At 49.6% G+C, this 23,305-nt stretch overlaps 2 protein-coding genes across 5 annotated transcripts; both read left to right on the top strand.

Annotated features, from left to right (window-relative positions):
* The first annotated feature begins 391 nt into the window (after positions 1-391).
* On the top strand, positions 392-12,530 carry LOC120950455 (patched domain-containing protein 3-like). The gene is made up of 7 exons (XM_040368484.2): positions 392-569; positions 5,104-5,748; positions 8,991-9,237; positions 9,320-9,405; positions 9,485-10,048; positions 10,116-10,236; positions 10,308-12,530. The coding sequence occupies exons 2-7, from the start codon at positions 5,546-5,548 to the stop codon at positions 12,087-12,089; spliced, it is 3,003 nt and encodes a 1,000-aa protein (XP_040224418.2). The 5' UTR covers positions 392-569; positions 5,104-5,545; the 3' UTR covers positions 12,090-12,530.
* A 437-nt stretch (positions 12,531-12,967) lies between these two features.
* LOC120950454 (serine-rich adhesin for platelets-like) lies at positions 12,968-23,266 on the top strand. 4 transcript variants are annotated; one of them, XM_040368479.2, is made up of 8 exons: positions 12,968-13,419; positions 13,484-13,639; positions 13,941-16,142; positions 16,231-17,809; positions 21,868-22,034; positions 22,133-22,269; positions 22,343-22,543; positions 22,647-23,266. In XM_040368479.2, the coding sequence occupies exons 2-8, from the start codon at positions 13,516-13,518 to the stop codon at positions 23,106-23,108; spliced, it is 4,872 nt and encodes a 1,623-aa protein (XP_040224413.2). In that variant the 5' UTR covers positions 12,968-13,419; positions 13,484-13,515; the 3' UTR covers positions 23,109-23,266. The 4 variants fall into 4 exon arrangements, with proteins under 4 accessions (XP_040224413.2, XP_040224415.2, XP_040224416.2 ...); XM_040368481.2 differs by having other exon boundaries at positions 12,969-13,419; positions 16,234-17,809; XM_049607173.1 differs by lacking the exons at positions 12,968-13,419; positions 13,484-13,639 and adding an exon at positions 13,729-13,826.
* The last annotated feature ends 39 nt before the right edge of the window (positions 23,267-23,305 follow it).

Here is a 23,305-nt window from a genome sequence, read left to right as displayed (position 1 = left end):
ACTAGATACGATCGCTAATAGTATGGAAATTAAGACCTTCATGACATGATTTGTATATTTTATTGGAATTGGAAGGCATGCGTTTTAGTGGCCGAGCCGAATGGAACAAAAATAACAACAATCCCTCCGATGAGAAGCATTCTATTGTACCCTATGTATCGCCTTGTATTAACGACTAGTAGTACTAAAAACAAAAAATGTATAACTGCTTAGCTATGCTAGAAAAATCCATTCAATTAAATAAGTCCATACAGTCCAAAGAAGTAAAAAAAACATAATTCATAGCTTTAAATTTTCTAGCCACGCACTGAACGCGTTTCTTTCCTCGTCACCCTGTGCCACGAGCGGTTTCGTACAGTGCGAGAGCAAACCATCGCAAGTCGAGTTGGCCGAGAGAAGGTGAAGTTGTTTCTCGCCACTCGTAGCAGACGGTCGAACACGCGTGTTTCGCTGCGCGGCGCACATCTCGCGGCTGGTGCGTTTCCCTTCTCTTGCGCGACCCGTCGCGGTGAAGTCCCTGTGCTGTTCTAGAGTGCATGGTGGTTATCTACGCGTTCTGCTTGACCGAGGTACGGAGTGTGTGTCTAGCTTGATGTTTTGACAGTAGTTTCTCGGTGTTATTTTTGAACCTTTTTATTTCCGGGTTTGCATTCGCTCTCTAAGCAATGCAAATACCGATCCCTAACGGAGGGCACAGTGAAAATAACGCCGCCAAGTGAGAAGCGCCACGAGAAAATCCCGTACCGGCGGTGATTCTTGCGTACTAGTGTAGTGGTAGCGGGTTTAGTTGCGTATTTAGATGCGTCTTAGTTGGTTCTTTGTTAACCGTGCCATGGTCGTTGTGAGTGGATGTGCCAAAGACAGATGTTTTCCGCCGGGGGTGTCCCTTCCTCTTCGTATTTCTCGCCAAGCGACTGAAGGGAGCGCAGCACACGAGCTCAGCTAGCTTTTGTTTCAGTGCGCACCAGAAAAGATTGCTGGCGGGCAGCGGCGTTGGAAAGGAAAGGTCAGCAAGCAGTGAGATAGGGCGGACGAATGGACAGCTGATTTTAATGCACGGATGCACCTCTCCGACTTCGCTTACTGCTACTGGTGTGAAAAGGTTACGAAATCAATCGATCGCACACGTCGGCGGATTGATGCTAGTAATTGAATTCAAACAGCCAAAGGATGATGGCACGCTTTATCGCGCAAAAATAGGGATAATCGATGCGAACGTGCGTTCTACGATGGAAATTGTTGCCAACAAAGGCACGAGGTCAGGGCGCGTTTCAATCAAAACTTTCAACATATTCCACAGAAATGACCCAGTAGTAGGGGATATTAAAGGGACCAAACCGGTTCCAATTTAACCTGCATTCGCGACCTACAAACGAAAAGGACACAAAGCAGAAAATGCTCGAAGCGCCGAAAGCCATAATTTTGGTTGATTTTCTCCTGTATATCGATTTAAAATCAGGGGAGAAAAGGCAAGTTTCACAGAATTGTGTCCGTGTGTATGAAGGGTTTGTGGATATTTTGTTTTTTTTTTTTTCTGTGCGTCGAACGAAGCGCGTCAGAGGACAACAACAACCAAAACCGGTATAAAGCGGCCTCTGTAGGACCAACCTGTTTTAACGCTTAACTAACCATGGTTGTTTTTGCAACCTTCCACCCGTGATGCAATAGAACGGAAGGGATCAGAATTTGTTAAAGTTGTGTAATATGGTCTGATCGACGCGTCGAATCAATTATGCGCCAACGAACTCATCATTCGGACGTCGATCTTATGTAGAACCGCGAGAGCGTAGGGCAAAAAATACGGCAGTGAAACAGCGGCTACTATGATTCCAATCCGGTGGGAGTTCGAATCTGTGGAGTTGAGTCATAGTAGGCCATGCAGTGCAGGCAAACGGGACACACACGCGATCACACACAACCGAAATTTGCCATTTTGTGGGGTAAAACACGTTATATTGATTTTTATATATTCGCTGCCAATATTTGCACGCAAAGTGCGCCCAACATTAGCTGTTTGCCATGGAAGGGGGGTGGAAGCTTCCCGAATCGTAAAAAAAATCCCCTCCCGTGATTGAGATTGTGTTTGGGGCCATAAATTTACCTCCAATGTCCTCGTGTGGACGTGTGTTTGAAGAGCAATAAGAATGCTGCTGTTTCAACTACCGAAAAAGCCAAGTGTATGCAGGGCGGGCAGTTTGTTTTGTTTGCGGCGTCCCAAGCTTCCGGCGACATTGAAAATTGCCACATTGGACCGGTCGCGAGTTCTGTCACACAATTGCTCCGAAAGCGGCACCGGCCTTTGCATCCTTTCACTAGATTTGCCCTGGAGCGCCGTAGGGAGGGTATCAAATTGTCGTCGTTGCGTTAATGACCGAATTCCGCGCTTGACATTGGCACGTATTTAATCTGTGTCCGTCATGATGGTGGTGGTGGTGGTGTTCGTTGTCTGATCTCGAAACATTGATTCCGAATGCATTCAAGAGTGGAGAAGAGAAGCGTTAGCTCAGCACGATGCGACTCGCATGGAAGACTTTTAACCCCGGCGTGGTGAATCAGCACCGCTACACGCTGTACAAAGCCGTATCTGCACATATGTTTTGGCGTTTGACCCGCCCGTGACCAAGGACTGCGGACGGCTATTTCCTGTATTATATTTCGCCTGTCATCCTGTGTGACACTGCGAGAAGCTGCGCCCTCCGCTTCTACCCAACAAACGGCCATCGAAGCGCCAAGAAGAAGCGCAAGCAGTCGAAAGTGTTTGCGCATCCACTTAGCGGTTCCATTCGCGCGCGCGCGTGTGTGCATGACCTACCGATCGGCGGCGTCTGTTCGTCAAACTGACCGCATCATTTGCCGGGTGCCGCCGGGTGTGTGTGTGTGTGTTTGTTTGTTTTTATATCGATTTTTGGAAGAGAATGTGCCCATGAACGGGTGACACTCGCTAACCGTGACCTTGCCCTCGATCGTTGTTTCTCCCGCTCTATGCTCCCTTCCTCGATTGTACATATCTTTCTCGAGGGGGAGGGGATTTTGCTGATCACGTCCCAGAGCATTAAAAAAGGTGCGCGTAACAGCGATGACGATCGTTTTATTTCTCATTAACTTCGCGCGTCGCTTGGCTTCCCTTTCAAGGCCAAGTGCCGAACAGGCGCGTAAAACGTGGAAAAGTTCAACGTGTTTTTCGCATTCCCCTGCGCCTGCACCTGCGTTCAAAAACGTGCGCTGGAAAAACCGGCCCAGCCAAGAGATGGTCGTTGATGATCGGGTCGGGAAGGAATTCGATCGAACATTCTAGCACAGAACAGGTTCGAATGCGGATTAGAATGAATTCAGAAGCGAAAGCAACAAAAAAGCGCATTTCAGTTCGTTGATTCGACCGGCTTGAACGATGTGCGGTGAAGATTAGAATGAGTTTTAGTTTTTTATTTACATTCCGGGCAAAACAGGAAAAAATAAGTTGAACAACGTCACACAGCATCTTTTGACACGATCACCGACGATGGTGATGATGATGACGATCGAGTTGTTTTGGTTTTTGAGACTGTTCTAGGAGCTTTGATGCGTTCCGCGCTTGGTATTTAGAAGCATGATGCAGGCATAGACTATCAATGTGTTAGTAATAACGTCAGACTTTACCCCTTCATCAGCTTCAGAAGAGGTGGAGAAATGGGATGAACACAAATTATGTTTTTTTTTTTTTTTTTTTTTTTTTTTTTTTTTTTGCAACAAATATTGAAGAGAAAGTTTGCGTTCACCCATCACTCAAATGCTTGGCCCACGGTTAATGGTGTTCGATACATCTGCATCCCCAGACGTAGCGGGGTAGCCCGTTTTCAGGTCATCCGTTCGTTTGCGTTTGCGGCACAGCCCGCCCGACCCCCCCATAGACGTCCACGATCGGTTCTCATGCACGGCAAATGAGAACAAGGCAAACGCGCGACCTATCTGGGCCGAGAGAACGAACGCGAACCGCCGGGCCGGGGGCTGCACCAAAGTTCACCACCCAATTGATTAAGACTAATTGAATCTTTGGCCCGCGAAGGCTTCACACGTCCGCTCCATGGGCTGGTGCTGAGTTTGATCAGACGCAAGTAATCAAACGATAATCTAACAAGTTTACATTCATCCGCGTCTCCGCGTTTGACGGGAGCGAGGCGCGCAAGGACACAAAGAGAATTTGCGCGCAAACATCGTCTTCTAACGCGAGGCGTGTTTCGATAGTGGACCATTTCCATTTCATTCGCGCAAGTGATTACGCGCCATGGTCGCGCAGTGCCCGCTGTTTAGTCACCATAGTGACGCACACACTGTGTGTACTGTGTGGTGTACTAATTTCTCCTCACTGCCTTGCCGGCTCATTCATATGTACGGAGCAGCACACCAACACACAAAAGAGCAGGCTGTGGGGTGCTGCAATTATTCATAGTGGGTCGCGGGTGCCATAAACCGGCCACTACCCTCCCCGTCCGACGCTGGACAATGGGAAGTTTTTGTTTTAATTGCTGCTATAACAGGGCGTGTGTTTTTGTTGTGCGTGTGGGAAAGGATGGTCTAATGGCGCTTCGAAAGCTTTACCACTATCGAAAGATGGCGACAGAGTTGTTGGGAGAATAGTGTTTAGTTGGAAGCAGCATGGCACCTGTAAATGGTAAGGTGCACGTTTCCTTCTCCTCCTTCTTCGGTGCGGCATGACGTGCAATTCCCATTTTCCATCCGGTCAAGGGGCACCACCACCAAGTACCCCCTTGCTGCAGTGAAATAATTAACGCTTCGAGAAAGGGTGAGAAATAAACCAGACATTAAGTATGACTCGGGCCGGGCCTATTTGACTTGCCATCGGTGGCCTGACGTAACTGGAGATGGGGTGCAATTAAAATTTTAAACTATCCCACAAGCGTCCCTCCTTTCCTCCCCGGCCCCACTGCTACGAATCAATGCACTAATGAAGAGTTGGATCGTTATCAGAACGGAAGAATTCAGGTGTACAAGCTCATTATTTCCCTATTGCACCTGTAAAGCATCGCCTGCTAAGGGAGCGAAAGCAAAACACATTCACGCATATTATTCACTAGCTCTAACCTGTTCCATTCCTTCTTTCCACAGTGTTGCAATCGATCAATCAGAATGTACAAATAGAGCAGCCTTATTGCTCAGTTCCTGCCATAGAGTGCCTGCCGGTAGTAGTGAACCCACAGCAAAGTGACGACCGCTCGAGCGATCTGTCAGTTTAAGACCAGCACATTTATCCACCCGAACGGCTGTTGTGAAGTCAAACGCTCCGGGAGTGTGTGTGTGTGTGTATCAATTTCAGTTAATCTGCTCAACAACGACGGCACATGTGCGTCAGGCTGGTTCGCGTGTCCCACGTCAAGCGCCGCGGGGTAATTGTGATAAGCGTCGCATAAATTATTGCCCATCATCATCGCTTGCTGAGGGCCAGTTTTTGGTGAAAATTGCTCAGTAGCTGTGTTTACGCAATCCTATTGGAAGAGAGGCCACAGTGGGTGAGGATAGTGTTTTAGTGCAGCCTCTTGCCTCGGAAACAATGAACGGTAACGGACTTAGCAATGGCCATCATCGGGCGGAAAGTGAGGAGAATCTGCACAAACCGACGACTGAAAATGGTGGCAATCATCAGCCACATCCGGGTGTGCAGCCGGAATGCGACGAACCGAACGTGGACCGGCTGAACTGCATGGGACGGCTGTCGTACTACGTGTCGATGGCGATAGGGAAATTTTTCTACCGGTAAGTAAAATGCTAACAATCGGTGTGAAACACGATCGTCAATTTTTGGTATTAAAATTAACGAAGAAATAGATCCAAACACACACACGGAGTGACCACACCGGTGAACTTGACAGTGAATTTTTATCGGTTTGCTAATTTTTACCAAGGTCACGCGAACGCGAAGAGATCACACTTCCTACACCGAAACACAGAGAAATCCTTTCCTGAAAAGAACACAACAACAGCAGGCAACAATCAAAAAGTGTTAATCAAACACATTTGAATATGGAAATGTTAATGCCAAGCAGAGCAGAGCAGAGCATCGGAAGAGCATTGATGAAAATGTTGCATTGGAATAACAGGTTTCGGACAAAACTCAGACCCAAAAAAAAAAAAAACAGAAAAGATAGATACAGCCAAGATCATCGAACGGCATTTTGGGCTAAGGGGAAATAACTTTAAATTCGAGCTCTCACGCCATTCTTTCTGCATTCAGCGGGTTGGCATAAGCTGGCTGGCGGAGGTGCAGTTATTGGAACCAGTTCGGCGGTTTGTCGATAAATTCCGCTGCGACTTAAAGTCAAAGCTCTCAGCATGTCCAATCCCAAATGACCATGGAATTGGAGTCGCTGGAAAGCGGTTTACCGTTAAAAGGAAGCTGAGGACCACCGTTTGTCTTTCAAGGGCGGTTGTCGCATCCGATCTGTGTACTATCCCTAAGATGATATGCGGTTTCGTTTCCTAATGGGTATTTCCCCTTCTCAAAGAATGCCCCCACAACACGGTGGTTATTTTTAGCGAATCGAGTTTTGTGTCTTTTTTTCTTACAAAAGTATACTCTCGATTGTGTTACTCCACACACCGTCTGATACTGATAACACAGGTTCGATACGGTTCGTCAAAGGTTCACTTGAACGCATGATCCGAATGTGATAACACACCAATGACAACTGTTTCGAGGGGAGGATTTCCTTCGGAAGAGGGGAAAGGAGGTGAAGGTTTAATATGAATCGAGGCAATCGGAAATGAAGGAATCGATTCGTTTTACTTATATTTGCTGGATCATTGTTGGATTGGCTTTTTTTCTAAGGGCAACATTGTTCATTCGAGGCATGGAGAGCTTCTGCAAAGGTCCAAAGTTAGTATGATTGATGTTTGACTGTTAACAGAATATGGTTGGTAGTACTCCTGTACTCACAGCACAGCACACACACAGATGGTAATGGATTAGTCAATTAAAGACCCACGATAACATACCGGACGATCATTAAACGCTCGAGCATTATGTGGATCGCTGGCAAACTTTATCCGGACAAATGGATGTAGCAACCGATTAGAGAGCACAAACAGTTTGGTTGGCCACTACAACAACAATCTCCAGACGGGCTTGATTAAACTATCGCCAGCAGAACACAACACCGACCTTGATATGTTGCCCGTAATCGAGAGTGATAAATGAAGCTCTGGTGTAATAAAAAAAAAAAAAAAAAAAAAAAAACAAATAAATAAACGGGTAACCCCACCACACAACAGCTAAGCTTGATCGTCGGTCCAGAGGCGAGTGTGAAAATCAAACATCTGCGGCTGTAAAAGTAAAAGTGTCACCATGTACGATGCGAGGCGCGGCATATGCGTCCTGTTTGCATAATCGCTTAGCACGGGCCACACATACGCCACATTTCGAATTATTCACCTTGACCGCCGCCGGACCGCGGTTGGCAATGTCCGGCTGCGTGCAGTGACACGATCGATTTGCAACTGCACCGACAGCGAATGTTTGTTTTTGTTTAGAGAAAGGTCAGGAAAGTGGTGCCATAGCAAATTTCACCATAAAAGTGGCCACCCAGCAAGAAGTGCCGTCTTTAAGACCTCAAACTACGCTTTAATATAATAGACTTTAACAGACGTGACGTGACGCAGCCTGTCGAAGAAACGCCATCCTATCTGCTATTGCTGGTTTATTTTTAATAATTCGTAATGCCACTTCCTCTTCGCTGGCATGTATTAACCATCCGTAAAAGTGAAAGCCGATTAAATGGCTCGTCACTATCTCGCTGCTACAAGCTATAGAGAATCCACGCTTTGCAATCATTCTTGCCCAGTGCAGGAAGAGTGCGGCCATACGGACATAAGATGCTTTTTTTGCGGTCAACGGGTTATTGCAACGAAATGATATGCATGGCAATAAATCTGCTACCGATGATGATATAACTAACGAGAACGATAAGTCACTGGCCGCCTCTGTCTTGTCTGTCTTTGCCGCTTTTTTTGCTCGTTGCTCTCCGGCATCCATCCTCTGCCGCGGTGCTACAATTTGTTCCGCGTCTTATCAATTGTATTAAAAATAGGTGTAAAAATACACAGTATTCAGTACTTTGAGCGGGCGAGCGCGCGCGCGTGTGCAGTTTGTTTATACATAACGATCAAACCCAAACAAAACTGGCCGATGAATCGAACCGAATGGTGGTGGTGACCTGCAGTGTGATCTACAAAAATAAAGCATGGGAAAAATCGACCGCCCAGACACCGTCTAGATAGAGTTGCACAGGGATGGCACGTGCCAGACGTAAATGATTGAACTTTTGCAAATTTAACGCTTGTGTACAGTTCGCGTGAGATAACAGATGACGAGCAGTGTGTGTGCAAAAAATGATTTTTTTAGAGCCAATCTACCCATTTTTGTATAATTTACAAACGATCAGATGCTTTTGGAGGTGGCGCCATCTGTTAGCCAGTAGCAGTACTAAGGGCACGATATCTGGTAATCATCAGTGAAGGGCTTTCTTGTGCCCTTTGTAAATTATTCATACGATGCTCCCTTTCTATTTTAACCTTTTTAATGATTATTATTCCTCCCACAAATTGGGATAGCGTAAAGCCCAGCTCTCTACGCGTCTGGCCGATCAAATATCTTTGATAAGAAAGTGCATGCAGCAGTACCGTTTAGCGAGTGTGAGGAGGGACATTCCTCACCGCATTTGTTCGACCGACTTGGTACATCTAATTGCGTCAAATGCGCACAGTTTAATGAGGTTGTTCCAGTTAAATGCATCCCGACACGGTTGACGGCATTCAACCTCTTGCGCTCATAAATATGACTGCAGCCACGTCTTCCGTGCGCTCCTGTGTTGTTTTCCATGTGCCATCCCCATACATTTAGACTGCTACTGTCCATCGCCTACTGTATGAGCTCAAGCAAACCGGGATTAATATCATATCTTTCTTTTCTATATATCTCTCTCTCCCTCCCTCCAATCAAGGCTCGGTTACTGGATAGCGAACAATGCGTGGAAAACGATCGGTCTGTGCTTCTTGCTGGTCGCCCTGTGCAGCGTGGGCTTCATCCGGTTTCACAAAGAAAAGAGCCCCATGAAGCTGTGGATACCGGTGGGGTCGAAGTTTCAGCACGACACCAACTGGCTGATAGAGCACTTTAAGGAAGGCAATCGGATCGAAACGGTTATGATCACTGCACCGGATGTGCTGGTGCCGGAAGTTTTACAGACGGTAAGAGAGCGACCATCTGCCCTATTGCTGCATCTTGCTGTAAAGCGGAAACGGGTATTGATATCTTCTATTATATTCGCAGATTGCAACCATCACGGAGGAAGTGGAAGGCTTCACGTTTCACAATAGCGAGGGTCAACGATTAGGCTGGACCGATGTTTGCCACAAGTAAGGCTAACCCTCAGACCATTCCCTTCAGACAGCTCTTAATTAAGCGTTTTATGTTCCATTTTCCCTTCTTCCCTAGAGTACCTTTGATAGCGGAGTACACGGCGGATTTGTCGCGCCGAAAGCGCCACGCGCAAGACCTCGAGCAACCGTCGGTAACGACACGCCGCCCGAAGAAGAGCAAACCCTTCTTCACACCTGTTATCGATGTGCCCTCGTTTCTGTTCTGCCCGATGGTGGAGCGGATCGAGCTGGGCTGCTACGGTAGCAGCTTGCTGGAGCTGTGGAAGTATAATCGCACCACGATTGCCGGCCTGTCGAAGGAGGATATTGTGGATAAGCTGAACCGTACCACGATCAGCCCGATGACGGGGCACACGGTCGAGTTTGCCGAGCTGCTGGGTGACGTGAAGCGCGACTGGAGTGGCCGGATCGTGTCGGCCGGTTCGCTCGTTACGCACTGGTTCGTGCACGTCAACTTCTCCGAGGTGGATTCGGACGTGAGTGGCAATGCGGCCGGTACGGAGGATTGGGTCACCGAGAATGCCATGCTGTGGGAGGAACGGTTCCTGCAGATTGTTACGAAAGCGAAGCGGGATCTGTCGAACAATGAGACCGGCATCTACTATGCGGCCGGAAGAAGGTAAGGGGCGCAGGGGATGGAAAACAGAAACTACTGCTATTAACGGTTTATCTTTTTCGTACGGCAGTTACGGAGACATTAGCGAGGAATCAATGTTCAAGGACATGGATAAGCTAATCTACGGCGGTATCGTTATGTTTGTCTACATGCAGCTCGTCTTATCGAAGTTCAGTTGGACCGAGTTTAGGGTACGTTAACCGCCGAGAGTTCACCGTGGCCCGTCCCACTAACTGGATTCTGTTTGTGCCGGCTTCTTTAGGTCATTCTTGGATCGGTGGGACTGATGAGCGTCGGAATGGGCTTCGTCGCCGGCTGTGGCATTATGGCAGCGCTTGGCGTGTCCTACGGCCCGGTACACACCTCGCTGCCCTTCCTGCTGATGGGGCTCGGCGTAGACGACATGTTCGTCATGATGGCCTGCTATCGGAAGGTGCGGAAAGCCAATCCCGACCTGCAGCTGGCCGAACGGATGGGGCTGATGCTGCAGCATGCTGGCGCATCCATTACGGTCACATCGCTCACCGACATTGTGGCATTCATCGTCGGCTCCATCACGGTCATCCCTTCGCTACAGTCGTTCTGCATCTACGCGGCGGCCGGCGTGTTCATGATGTTCGTGTTCGTTATCACCTTCTTCGTCGCCATATTTACGCTGGATGAGCTGCGCATTGCCAGCCGGCGCAACTCGTTCCTGCTGTGGGTGGTGCACGACGAAAAGTCGACCTCGCTCTGGTGCGAGTACAATCTGATGCACCGGTTCATCAACGCGCTCTACTCAAAGTTCCTGCTGACGACGGTGGGCAAGGTGCTGGTCATACTGGCCGTCGTCCTGATGACCGGCGTCAACGTGCACAATCTGCTGAAGCTGCGGCAAAAGTTTGACCCCAACTGGTTCATCCCGGAGGAAACGTACTACAACCAGTTCGTGGTGAAAACGCACGAACACTACCCAAACGCCGGGTACGAGGCGATGCTCCTGTTCGGCCATCTCAACTACACGGCCGAGCTGCCCAATCTGATCGGCATTACGCACCGGTTGGAGAATCGCACCGACATACTGCACAGCTTCAGCTCGTGGGTGACTGCGTTCCAGGACTTTGTGCACACGCACTACGACAAGGACATTGCGGTGGATGCGCTGAGCGAGGCCGACTTCCGCAAGTACCTGAGCAAGTTCCTGTTCAGCTACGAGGGCGGCCGCTACCAGATGAACATCAAGTTCGCCACCAAGCTGAAGTGCGGCCAGCCCGCACCCAACATCACCGTCACGACGATGGACTTCAAGTTTCGGCCGTTCAAGGAGCGGGAAGAGTACCTGCCGGCCAAGTACGCGGTGGAGGACGTGCTGGCGAGCAGCAACATCAGCACGGGCGATCACTACCGCACCCTGTGGGCGAAGATATTCGGCAACTGGGTGACGGACGAGATCATCGACACGGAAATCTATCGCAACATTTCGCTCGCCCTGATCGGTGTCATGTTCTGCTCGGTGGTGCTGATCGTCAATCTGCAAATCTGTTTCTGGATATTCGTTTGTGTGCTACTTACGCTCGTCAACGTTGGCGGGCTGATGCAGGTCTGGGGGCTGACGCTCGATCTCGTGTCCTGCATTGCGCTGCAGCTTGCCGTCGGGCTGTGCGTTGACTATGCGGCCCACATTGGCCACACGTTCCTCACGATCAACAAGGGCGATCGGAATCGGCGCAGTCTTGAGACGGTGCTACACATCGGGGCGGCCGTTTTCTACGGCGGCGGATCCACGATACTGTCCCTCTCGATACTGTCCGGCTCGCAGGCGTATACTTACAGGACGTTTTTCAAAATATTCCTTCTCGTGATTGCGTACGGACTGTTCCACGGCACGATACTGCTGCCAGTCATACTGAGCCTGATCGGGCCGGCCCCGTACAGCGGATCGCTGAACAGTCTAAACACGATCAACAACAATCCCAGTCCAACGAAGAAAGTGTGCCGCGAGGGCACGGAAATGATTTCCTTCATTGGCAAGGAAAAGTATACCCCGAACGGTACGGAACTGTAGGGATGTGTCGGCGAGGGAAGCGGAATTTAAAGCACACACGCACTTACACCGTCCGTGGAAGAGGGCTGGAGAAGTAAGATCAACGCGCGCAGACATTAGGAATAAGAGAGAGAGCGCGAGAGAGAGAGAGAGAGAGAGATAGAAAGAGAGAGAGAGAGAGAGAGAGAGAGAAAGCTTAGCAGCAGTAGTGTTTAAGTGTCCCCTGCCTCAAGCACAATATTGCCTGATAATTTTAATTGTGATCGATCATGTTCTCTTTCCTTACGCATGATTTTTAAGAAGTATTTTTTTTACTACAATTTGTACATATAATTGATAAGCAATAGAAAGAAGTTAAGGACGAGTAGAGAGAGAGAGAGAGAATCGAAACGATTTAAAACAAAATGTAATATTGTGGGAAATAAAAAGCGGTTACACATAGCAGATGCATTTCTATTACTAGCAGCCATTGTCGTGTTTCACTTTTCCTACATTCAGAAAATAAAATAACTGCTATCAACAGCGAAATTGAAATTCAGCCTTTCATCGTTTCATCGATTTTCGATCTAGCGGAGCAAGAAAATATTTACCCGCAATTCACTTGTCAAGATAGCAGCAGAACGCGTAGTGTGTGCGAGATAGCAGGTACAGAAAGGGATCGTGTTCGCACAGTGGGATTTTGGCAAGGCATTTCGGTTTACTGTCGCACAGAAACTAGAAAATTTCTGATAGTGGACGCATTTTTTACACAAGTGAACGAGCAAACATACAGAAAAATAATTTTAATATTTGAAAAAGTTACAAAATCTCTAAATAAAGCGTTGAAATATGCTCACAATCGGATGTAATGTTGATGCAACCGGTAGGAAGTTTTGGCCACCAATACTAACACCATGGTAGCAGTGTGTGCATCCGCCTCATTCACACACAAGCACGGAACCACGCGCGCGCACGTTTACCGGTAGCACTTTTTCGTGACAATAGAGTACGCTTCCAGGAACAGATTAGTGTGCGATTATTCGTGGCGGCATACCCCGAGTGCGGTCCGAAAGTGTGTGCAGCGAAGTGAAGCGCAATAGTGCACGGTAGTTCAGTAGTTGGTGGAAAAAGTGTAGCCAAGCGTTGGGAAACAGTATAAATCCGGCACTACTGTGTGTGTGTGTGAGTGTGTGTGCACGCAGTGATTGAAGCAAAGAACGGGTAAAACGACGCGCCGGGTGTGTTGAAGCGACGCGTGGTGTGGTAGGAGCTACCCGGGAAAGGGAGGAAGGATAAAGAAGCGGTTTCTGCGCTAGCGTGTTTGTGTGCGTGTATGCTCCCGGTGCGTGCGTCCGTGGGTTCACGTGTGTTGGTGAGTGTTTGTCGTTTTCGCGAGAAGAAGAACCTTTGCTAACGGTGGAGAAACACCATTGCAGCAAACATCCCAGCAGCCAGCCCGGAAACAAACATGGATCTCGGCGGTACGACGAAGACGGCGACGGCGGCCACTCCGGAGTCCACGGTTGTAGTGGAAAAGTCCTGCCCCGTAGCGGAAGTCGCTGAAAAGCCTGCAGCAGCATCTGGCAAAAATGGTACGTTTTCACTTCTCTCTCTCCCCTGTCTGCTGTGTGCGCTTGCTGGCGCTGCAAGTTGTGTCAAGCATTTTTCTGCTGCTGCTGCTGCCCTACCAACGATGATGATTTGCGAATCGTCAGTGCGAATGACGCTCAAGCGAAGGAAGCTTTGCGCTGCGCGCGTGTTTTTCCACCGAAAATGATTGTAAACAATTTATTGCTGTGTTTTGGCGAGCGGTCAAATTGTGCTGTTGTATTGCGCTTTTCAGGACGCACGGAATTTGGTACGAGACTCAACTTAATTTTTTCCTCATTTTAGGTTCGCTTCCAGACTCGAGCGCAGATTCAGTGAAAGATTCAGCTTGTGCTGCTGACTCCTCGCCCGGAAAGACAAACGAAGCGCCCAAGGAGATGCTGAAACCACCAACGCCGCCCAAGAAAGCGTCAGACGATGCTGATGCCGTCGCAAAGGCGGGAGAAACGAATAGCATAGCGGACGCCACAAAAAGTCCCGCAAAACAGCCCGCCGTGCCAAAGTCGACGGATAGTGGTGGACCTGTCAAGACTGCCGTTGGCCCGCCACCATGTGCCGACCAGATGGACGATAACGAAGATGATGAACTGCTGAAGCGCATGGAGGCGATTGAGAAGGGAGTGGATTTGGATGCGGTAAAGGAAGTGGCACACCAGAATGGTATGCCAGAGAAACGGATGGAAGTGTCCCAACCGCAACGGGATGCCGGGAAGGTTAACGATAGTGCCAAACCGGCCGCCGCATCGTCCTCTGAGGTATCTTCTGCAGCCCAGCCGAGCGCACTAAAGGTGGATGCAGCTGACAGCGCTGTTGCGGCCGATCCCGTTTCAAAAGTGGCGGAAACGGTCAGTCCGAATACTAAACGGAAGCTTGCGCTGGGTGAAGAGGCCGCCGGCAATGAGCCGCAAATGAAAAAAGTGCACGTTGTGGCCGATGCGACCGATGGACCAGAGTCGAGTGTTGCCAAGCCAAGCGCGGAAAGACAAGACGCTCCCGCCAAGCAGCCGAGCGAAATGTCCACCGAACCGCCAGGACCGTCGGAACCGAACGAGAAGCCTCCGTCGGTCGAACAGATGGAGGTAGATGAAGCTTCCTCCTCCCCGAAAGATGTGGAACTGTTGCCCGACACCGAACCGAACACTGAGTCCGACCCGATGGACGAAAAGTCGGAAGAAATCAGCTCGTCGGTAGCGGAAGAGCCCGTGCGCCAGGAGGGCGATTCCACCGCAAACAAAAACAAAGCAGAACACTCGAACGTGTCCAGCTCGGACGATAAGGGCGCGGGTGGTGCGACGACCACGACGACGACGACTAGCGAAACTCCAAAACCGGCGGAGAGCAGCGAAGTTTCCGCCTCTGTTCTGCCGACACCTTCGGGCGATGAAGCCATGGAGGTCGATGAGGACGAAAACGACATAGCGGAGAGCAGCACGTCCGCCGAACCGTCTGCTACGGACGCAGTGCCGGTAGTGGAGCCACCGTGTGTCAAAAAGGTCGCGTACCTGTGTGGCGAAGACGAGGAACCGAAGGAGTCCAGTGTCGATGGGAAGGATTGTGTGGTTTCGACCGAGAAGCCAACAGCTGCCACCTCGGCCGCAACATCCTCGACGCTAGCCGCTTCTACTTCCGGAGCAGCGGCACCGATGGAGGTGGTGGATTCGGTAGCGAAAGCATCATCCAGCAGTGTTGCAGACGCTAAACCAGTCACCGACGTCGAGGAGGATGTAGTAGACAGTAGCAACGTTGCCACCACGGCCTCGGAGGAGGAGGAGAAGGTAGTAGTAAAGCGCACAGAAACGCCCACTGCTGCGTCTGTGAAGCTGCCGGAAGACAGTGTGGTCGGTAGCTCGCAACCCTCGTCCAGCAGCGATACGAAGAAACCGGCTTCAACGGAAAAGCGTTTGGATGAGCAGCTGCTGCGTGAAGCGGTTCACCGAAGCGGCTTGATGGCGGCAAAGGCTACTAGCACACCGAACCACAGCACGGCGGCAGCTGTCGTCACACCGTCGTCCTCCAATCCAGCGACCCCGACACCGAAAACGCTGAACCCGGTAACGACATCCGCCGTCAGCTCGTCGAACGTCTACAGCTCCACGCCGATTCATCCTTCGTTCGGGAAGGTAAGCTCGGGCAATGTGAGCAAAATCACGAACCCACCATCGTCGGTCGAAACCAGCAGAATAGAGGCGGACGATACTACGACCACGACCACGACCACCTCCTCGTCCTCCCCATCCGCCGCCGCCACCAGCCGCAACGAGCAGTCGGCATCGCTGGCGGAGACAGAAACGACGGAAGACAAGAAAGCGGGCGATTTGACGTCCTCGACGAAAAGTTTGCCTTCCACCACAGAAACAGCAACGACGGGAACATCGGATTCATCGGCGAAGAGCACCAAGAAGGAGCTGCGGCACGAAGACTCCGGCAGCAGTTCCAAGGCTAGCCAGAAAACGGTTAGCGACGTATCGGAAGTGGACTCGTGCACAGGTAGGTGTCGAAAGACGATACACAAACGTGTAGGGTAGGATAAGGTTTCAAACAGTGTATGTGTGACATGTTGAATGTTTCATTTCAGCAGCCTCGGGTATGAACAGTACGGAAGAAATCAGCCTGTACGTGAGCAATGCCGGCAAGGTGAATGGCATCTCGTCGACCTCAGAAGGCTCGGATGTGGATGGTAAGACCGACATGACCAAATCATCGCTCGTGTCCATCAAGCGGGAGGACGACAGTAAAGCAAGCATCAGTGCAATGCAGCTGGATCTGTCCCGTGCCATATCGCCCACGACCTCTGTCCAGCAGCAGTACGAAGTGAGCGTGTGGTACGAGGGAAAGGAGCTACAGTTCATGTCCGTGGAACGAATCCACGGCGGCGAGCGGGCAGCCGATCCGTCAGTAACCGCCGAGACGGTGGCGCACGATGCGTCCAATATCGATTCCTCTTCAAAGCAATCCTCGACTACTACCACCAACGGTAGTGTCAGCAGTATAGGGCCGTTCACGCTGCCGGGAGCGCAGGCGGCGGCTGCTGCGGCGACCAACGTTGGCCAATCGTCCGACAGTTCCTCGTCGTCGTCTGTTGCCACCGTAACCGGCGGTGCGGCAAAGTCGTCCCACTCCCTCACGGTGCCGCAGATGAAGCAAACCGTAATGGGGCCGAAGGCGCTCTGCGATTTGATGATTGACGAGTTCAAGAAGCTGCGGCGAACGTTTGCGCCGGACGAGGATGTCAGTGATAATGAGGAAAGTGCGCACGGTCTGCTGAAGACTCCGAAAACGCCCGCCGTCGGGGGACGAGGCCGCAAAGAAAGTGCAAAGAAGAGTGCTTCCCGTGGTCAGAAGCGTTCGAAGGCGGCCGACAGCGACGACGATGAGGATGACGATGATGTGCGCACTCCCCGTGCGTCCGGTTCGAAGCAACCGGCAAAGCGCGCGAAGGGCACCGGTGGGCTGGCCGCTTCCTCGAACGAATCTCCCGTCGCCAGCTCGTCCAGCACGACGCCCAAGTCCAAATCGGTGCACCAGGAGCCGAAGCAGTTCGACATCTGCTGCTTGGCCCGGTGGACCGATCGCAAGTACTACGCCGGCCGGGTGACAAACTACCGCGAGGACAATAAGTACGTGGTGGTGTTCGAAGATGGCTGCTCCAAGACGCTGTCCCGGGACATTATCGTGTTCGGGGAGGACGGTGTGCTGCCGATAAAGCACCACTCCATACACGCGCTGACCGGCGGTGACACGTACGAGCCCGCCATCGTGGAGGAGATCAAGCGCAACGATGCCAATGAGGTCGTGTACGGTGTGCGAACGGCATCCAGCACGCTGGAGGTGACGGCCACCGACATCTACCTGACCGACGAGCAGGCCAAGTGGATCCACAACGCCTGCAAGGATAAACCGGACCCGATTCAGATGCTACGTGCGCAAGCCGCCGGTACGGGCGGCAGTGCCGCAGGCGAGGACGCAACCGGTGGCAACGCAGGGAACGCACCGGAAGGAAACGCAGCCGCGTCCGAGCTGACGGCAGAGTCGGTCGACAAAGGTGCACGTTCCACGCGCAGCAAGCGGGGAGCGAACGATAAGTCGATGACACCTGCCACACCGGAAGCGGGCTACTCGGGCGGTGTTGGTAAAAAGGGACGCCGAGGACGAAGGTAAGCGAGATTTGGTAACGTTTGGGCGTGTGGAGAAGGGTGAACAGCAAACAAATGCAGTTGCAGTGGACAGAACCCGTCCTTGCAACTAGCTTTTTGACCATCTGCTAACAAACGGATAGAGCTGTGTTGAGTAGAGCGCGACCACCAACGGTAGGGGGATCGCTAGAAGAAGGAGGGACGAGCCGTGTGGAATGATTTTGTAATCATCTTTTCTTCTTTTTTTCGCTATGTTTATGTATTTATAGGCTTTCATAAGCGTGTTCTGACAACAAAATGCGCCCTTCTGTCCAATCACCGTTCTACACTTTTCATACATTTCTCTGTCCTTCCTACCACACACACTGATACTAAATAGCATAGTAATAGTATACTTACCACCTCCACCACCACCTCCCAGCCAACCACTCCCCCCCACTACTAAAACTACCACTAAAATACTCACCAAAAACTTCAGAATTCCATCAACGGAGGGACGGAATCTTCCGACATTTTTAAAGCAATGACGACTGTGGAACGCAAACGAAGCATATGCGTAGTTCGTATATCCCTTTTTCCTTTTGAACCCGGAACGATGTATTTTAGTATATCATGATGTGTGGTGGCCCTGAGGAAATTTGGGACGCGGAGTGAAAAGGAATGCTATTTTGTTTTTCAACCTTAAATCATCATTATGAGAGCGTTCTCTCTTGCGCTTGCAAACTGGACACATACCCTCTCTTTCCTGTTCATACAAACACACACACACACACTCACACTACTGATGTGGACCGATGGATCCTCGTTCCACGTGCGTCATCTTTCCCTCGCGTAGCCCTCCCCGGTTACCACCAGCACAGAACCATGGGAGAGAGGCATTTGGTGCTTCTGAGAAGCTAACAGTTAGAACCTCACGCACGATATTCGACCTACAGAGAAGCATCATTACACACAAATCAAATTGTTTGGCATTCCTTATCCACTCGACAGCACGACAGCAACGTCTTGGGGCGGAAGTTTACAGCAGACAGTTGAGTAGAAAGAGCAAGAGAGAGTGAAAATGGTGGGTACGAGGCGCACAAGTGCTTGTGCCCTGGCATGCTTTAGAATTATAAGCTTTCCCCATGCAAAGTTTTGATTAGCAGCACAGTAGAGCAGCGACAAAGTAAATGAGCAAAGAAAACGAGAGACAGAGAGACAGAGGCGCGATCGCGCACAGAAAGAAGGTAATGTTTTATGATTAAGGGGAAGTAGGTGTGTAAGTTAGAGTAGTAAAATGCAGATAGCGATTAGTGTGTATCGTCGGTGTGCCACATCATCCACAAGCTACCTTTAATCAATAATAGCCGTAGCAGCAGCAGCAGCAGCAGCAGCATGTCTGAGAACGTGCGGAACAATGCTAAAATGCCCCATAATCGCGCAAATTTCGAAACTATATCTACACAGTGCTGTGTATTTTAATCAATCTCGCCATTAGCTATTCGGTGTCCACACATTTTGATGCTGCATGTCCTTCCATGCGCGCGCGCGCGCGTCTCTTACAGTTTGATTTACCCCTTGCGCGCAGAGTTTGTCCTGTAGGCGTAAAAGTGTTGAACTCTCAGATGCTGCTGTTTTGTAGCGCAAAGGAGTAGGGCGTAGTTTAACATCGGGAACATCATCCTGCAAAGATAAATGTTGAATTAGAGGAGAGGAAAAATAGTTGCATTATATTTCACTGGTGTCTAAAGCGGTGCAACCTGCAATAAAAACAAGTCAGTTAGTAGAGAATGCAATCGAGTATTGTAGTGGGATTTGGTGCTCACTACTACTATCACCACTACTACTACTACTACTACTACTGCAGCAGCAAGAGGCAATTGCCCACATTTTAAATTGAAGAAGAAAGGGGAAGACTGTATCTTTTAATCTCTGTTTGGTTCTTACTAAATGCCGTACTTTAAAAACAGACATTACTATATATAGGAGGATAGGATGGAATGATATCGTTACTAGTAACGTACGTTTTTGCTGATATACATAGGCATCTGATTTTTGCGCCTCTCCAGTAATCGGACAACCCCCCCTCCCCCTACCTACTAGTAACGGTAACGAAAATGTATTATGTGTTTCTTCCATGAATGTAATGACTTTTAACCGGGACATTACTCCAACGCTAGTTTGATATATATGCGAGGACATTAAACCCTAGAGTATCTAGTAAATAGCAAACAAAACAAAACAAAAAACTATCAGGCGGACTAATTTGGCGTATAATATAGATATATACGACTATATACGTATACACAGACACACACCTACACCTATGAATTTGATGTAAAATAAAAGATTGGAATAAAATGTTCTTGTGGCAAGGTAAAACTATGGTAAACACGGAGCAAGAGACAATGATGAATGATCATCTCATCCCTTAGGTTTTGCACACAACAGACAACTCATTAATTTTGATACCGTACAGACACAGGCACAGCACCAAAATATAATCCCGTTTTTTTTTTGTCTTGATCATCGCTCCTTGGGTGCATCATGCCTAAGGAGGAGTGATCACGGTGCGGTGCAAAACGACAAGAGATGGACGAAAGTGCAGGAAGAAAGGATTGAACCTTCCTCTTCTACACACCTCTATATCAAACATTATGTAAAAACTCACCGGCCCTCGTAAGCAGACTTACACAGATGTCTGCGGCCAAGCCTCTGTTTTTGCAATGGAAATATCAGAACTAGTTCATATGTTAGAAAATCATACAGGCGCGCACAAACGCATATACAAGTTTAGCGACACGTTTTAGCGATGAAGATACAAATATAATAAACCACACGATCCCTTAAAGTAAAGCATAAAACAATGGTTCCACGTGAGAAGAAGAGCGCAAACTGTACGCGTGTTGAATGGCCGGCTAATCGAATAATGCACATTGATTCAAATGAGAATAAGCAAGGTTTGGAAGACGTGTGTCTGGTAGTGTATTAGAGAAAAGGAAGGGGGTAAGGCCGGGGACATAACCGATAGTGAACACCGATTTAAAGAGAACAGAGGGAACACGAACCCCCCCAACATGGACAAAGAGAATTGTTCCCACAAACACACAGGCCGCCCTGCCACGGGCCGAACAGCCGTGTGAATGCTGCAACATTCCGCCGTTGACGTAGAGGAGGAGGAGGTGGTGGTGCATCGCCTACACAGCGTGCCGGATTGATGAGAGCTTCATCCAAGCAGCCAAGCAAGCCCCAGCCGTCAACAAGTCGTCGTCATCCCAGCTTCCATCGCATTCGGCATCACGTCGCGTTCTGACAATCCGCAACTCGCGGTGCGTATGAAGATGCGCAGCGTTGTGTGCATCGTGCGCCAGATATCGAAACACACACACACACGAACTCTGCTGCTCTAGGCTGCCAACTCGCGAAGGTTCTCTATTAAAACCCGGTTCAATAAACAAACCACCCAGACAAAAACGGATGAGAACAATATCAATGCGCGTTACTGAATTTACTCTCGCGGGGGGTGGGGCGTGTCCCACGTCCAGTGCGCGGGGACTCACGTTCTTTTAGCGGAATCAAAAAGGAGAGAGTGATAAAACAATTGTAAATTAATGAAATATGTAGCGACAAAACATCCAATGGTTCATATATATATATTGTCTTGTGTGCGCTGTGTGAGGAATGCCAAACATTTTGACTGTGGTGAAGTCGTGATTTAAAAAAAAAAAACACGCAACAAATAGGAATGTAGAATGAAGACATAATTACATACTTTACTGCACAACGTTAATAATTGCCGCAATTTAATGGAGCTTTTGTCCTTTTTTGACTCGTAAATCCACCCTTTTTGATGCCAGCACACACACACCACACCCCCTTTTGCACACGAAGAGTGGTGGTGGTGGGTGGGTCATGGCAGAGAGGGGGGGGTGGAGTAGACGTTTGGCAAAATGTTTGGCATTTGTCCCTATGTATCACACTTTTTACCTTCTTCGAAAATACACATTGCCACCTGCGCGCGCGTGTGTGTGTGTACCATTGGATGTAGTGTCTAGTGTTGGAGTTAAAGTAACCAAACGTTCGTTGTTCGTTCTTTGCAGAAAACAACTCCCGCCACCAGAACACATATCGGAATGTAGCGATGTATCGGATGGTTACGAAGAAGAAGAAGAAGTGCCTGTCGTTACAAGCCCCGAAACCGGACTCGACGCAGTGAACGGTGTGCAACCCGAGCTGCAGCGCACCGAGCAGGAGTCGGTCCTTGCCAGTAAGTTCCCGTCCGAACATAAGGAGACTTGCGCTTGCCGGTTGAACCATTCCTATAATATAGCTTGCTAACCTTTGCTTTGCTATTCCATTTCACAGGAATGTACATCGCCTACGAGTACTTTGGCAACGATGGTAAAGACTCGCTGGATCAATTGCTCGGACCGATTCCCGTAAATGCAAAAACGCTATTCCGAAACAAACACTTTCTACTATCCTGTACCGTTCCTTCAAAGGTAAGGAGAAATGCCGGGTAACGCCACGTGATTGGTTGACAGACTTACGTTAACGCTTTTTCCTTCCTTCTAGAGCACTGAGGCCAATGCGAAACAATTTTCCAACACCCCGTTCGTGAAGCAACACATTCGGCATCAGATAGAGGCGGGTGGCGGTAAGGTGTATGAGTTTTTCGAGGACGTCCCGAAGAACAAGTACAAACAGTGTAAGCTAATTGCGCCCCGTCCTTCCATCACGGCGATGTACGTGCAGTGCCTAGCGAGCGACATTGTGGTAAGGAGCAGCACACACAGCTTAACAAAAGCTTGTGAAAGCTGAGGTGCCAAATATGAGGTGCAGCAGCAGCTCCTTCATCTGTCCCCTTGTCCCTTTGCAGGCCGTTTCACACGAGTGGATTATACAGTGCTGCCAGGTGCTGATGCTTGTGGACCACAAACCGTACGCGCTGCCGGCTGGCTGGTCGTTTCTCGAGAAGCGTTTCATCGACTGGGGCTGTGGGCGGGCAAAGGACAAGCGGGCCACCGCCACGCCGTTCGCCTCGGTGTGCATTAATGTGGCTAGTCTGTGCAAGGATTTCAACGATTTCTGGAGCCGGGTCTGCAAGCTGGCCGGCGGTACGGTGCGACTGATCAAAACCGAGTCTGATATTACCGAAAACCTGACCGGCTACCTGCTCACGGATCAAGAATTTCCCGAGGAGATCAAGATCAAAGCGACCCGCAATGGGCTGCTCGTGGTGTCGACCGTTTGGGTGGTGCAGTGCCTGATCATGGGTCGCGTTTGCCATCCGAGCAGTAACGAAAAGCTAACACAGATCTATCAGGAAGACGACTATTAGTCCCGGGACGCAACAACGTATGCGGGCTGTGGTAGATAAGTTCTGTTCGTTTAGAGGGGGGGTCTAGTGCTATGTTTGTTACGTTTTCATAGTTGGATAAGGCGAAATAAATCGGCGCGAACAAAACATTCAACACCTTTTAGGGTGTGCAAAAGGTGCATGTGAACGTTTCCAGCAGAGCGCTGAGAGAAAGCGAA

Source organism: Anopheles coluzzii, chromosome 2 (assembly GCF_943734685.1).
Source record: "Anopheles coluzzii chromosome 2, AcolN3, whole genome shotgun sequence".
Lineage (NCBI taxonomy): Eukaryota > Metazoa > Arthropoda > Insecta > Diptera > Culicidae > Anopheles > Anopheles coluzzii.
This window is presented reverse-complemented; position numbering and strand designations above follow the sequence as displayed.

Excerpts from the sequence above, each read along its gene's own strand:
- LOC120950455 (XM_040368484.2), top strand. The coding sequence starts at position 5,546 with ATGAACGGTAACGGACTTAGCAATGGCCATCATCGGGCGGAAAGTGAG. Across the intron at positions 9,238-9,319 it reads TGCCGGAAGTTTTACAGACG|ATTGCAACCATCACGGAGGA; the intron begins GTAAGAGAGCGA and ends TTATATTCGCAG. Across the intron at positions 10,237-10,307 it reads TCAGTTGGACCGAGTTTAGG|GTCATTCTTGGATCGGTGGG; the intron begins GTACGTTAACCG and ends CGGCTTCTTTAG.
- LOC120950454 (XM_040368479.2), top strand. The coding sequence starts at position 13,516 with ATGGATCTCGGCGGTACGACGAAGACGGCGACGGCGGCCACTCCGGAG. Across the intron at positions 16,143-16,230 it reads GGAAGTGGACTCGTGCACAG|CAGCCTCGGGTATGAACAGT; the intron begins GTAGGTGTCGAA and ends GTTTCATTTCAG. Across the intron at positions 22,544-22,646 it reads GCCTAGCGAGCGACATTGTG|GCCGTTTCACACGAGTGGAT; the intron begins GTAAGGAGCAGC and ends GTCCCTTTGCAG.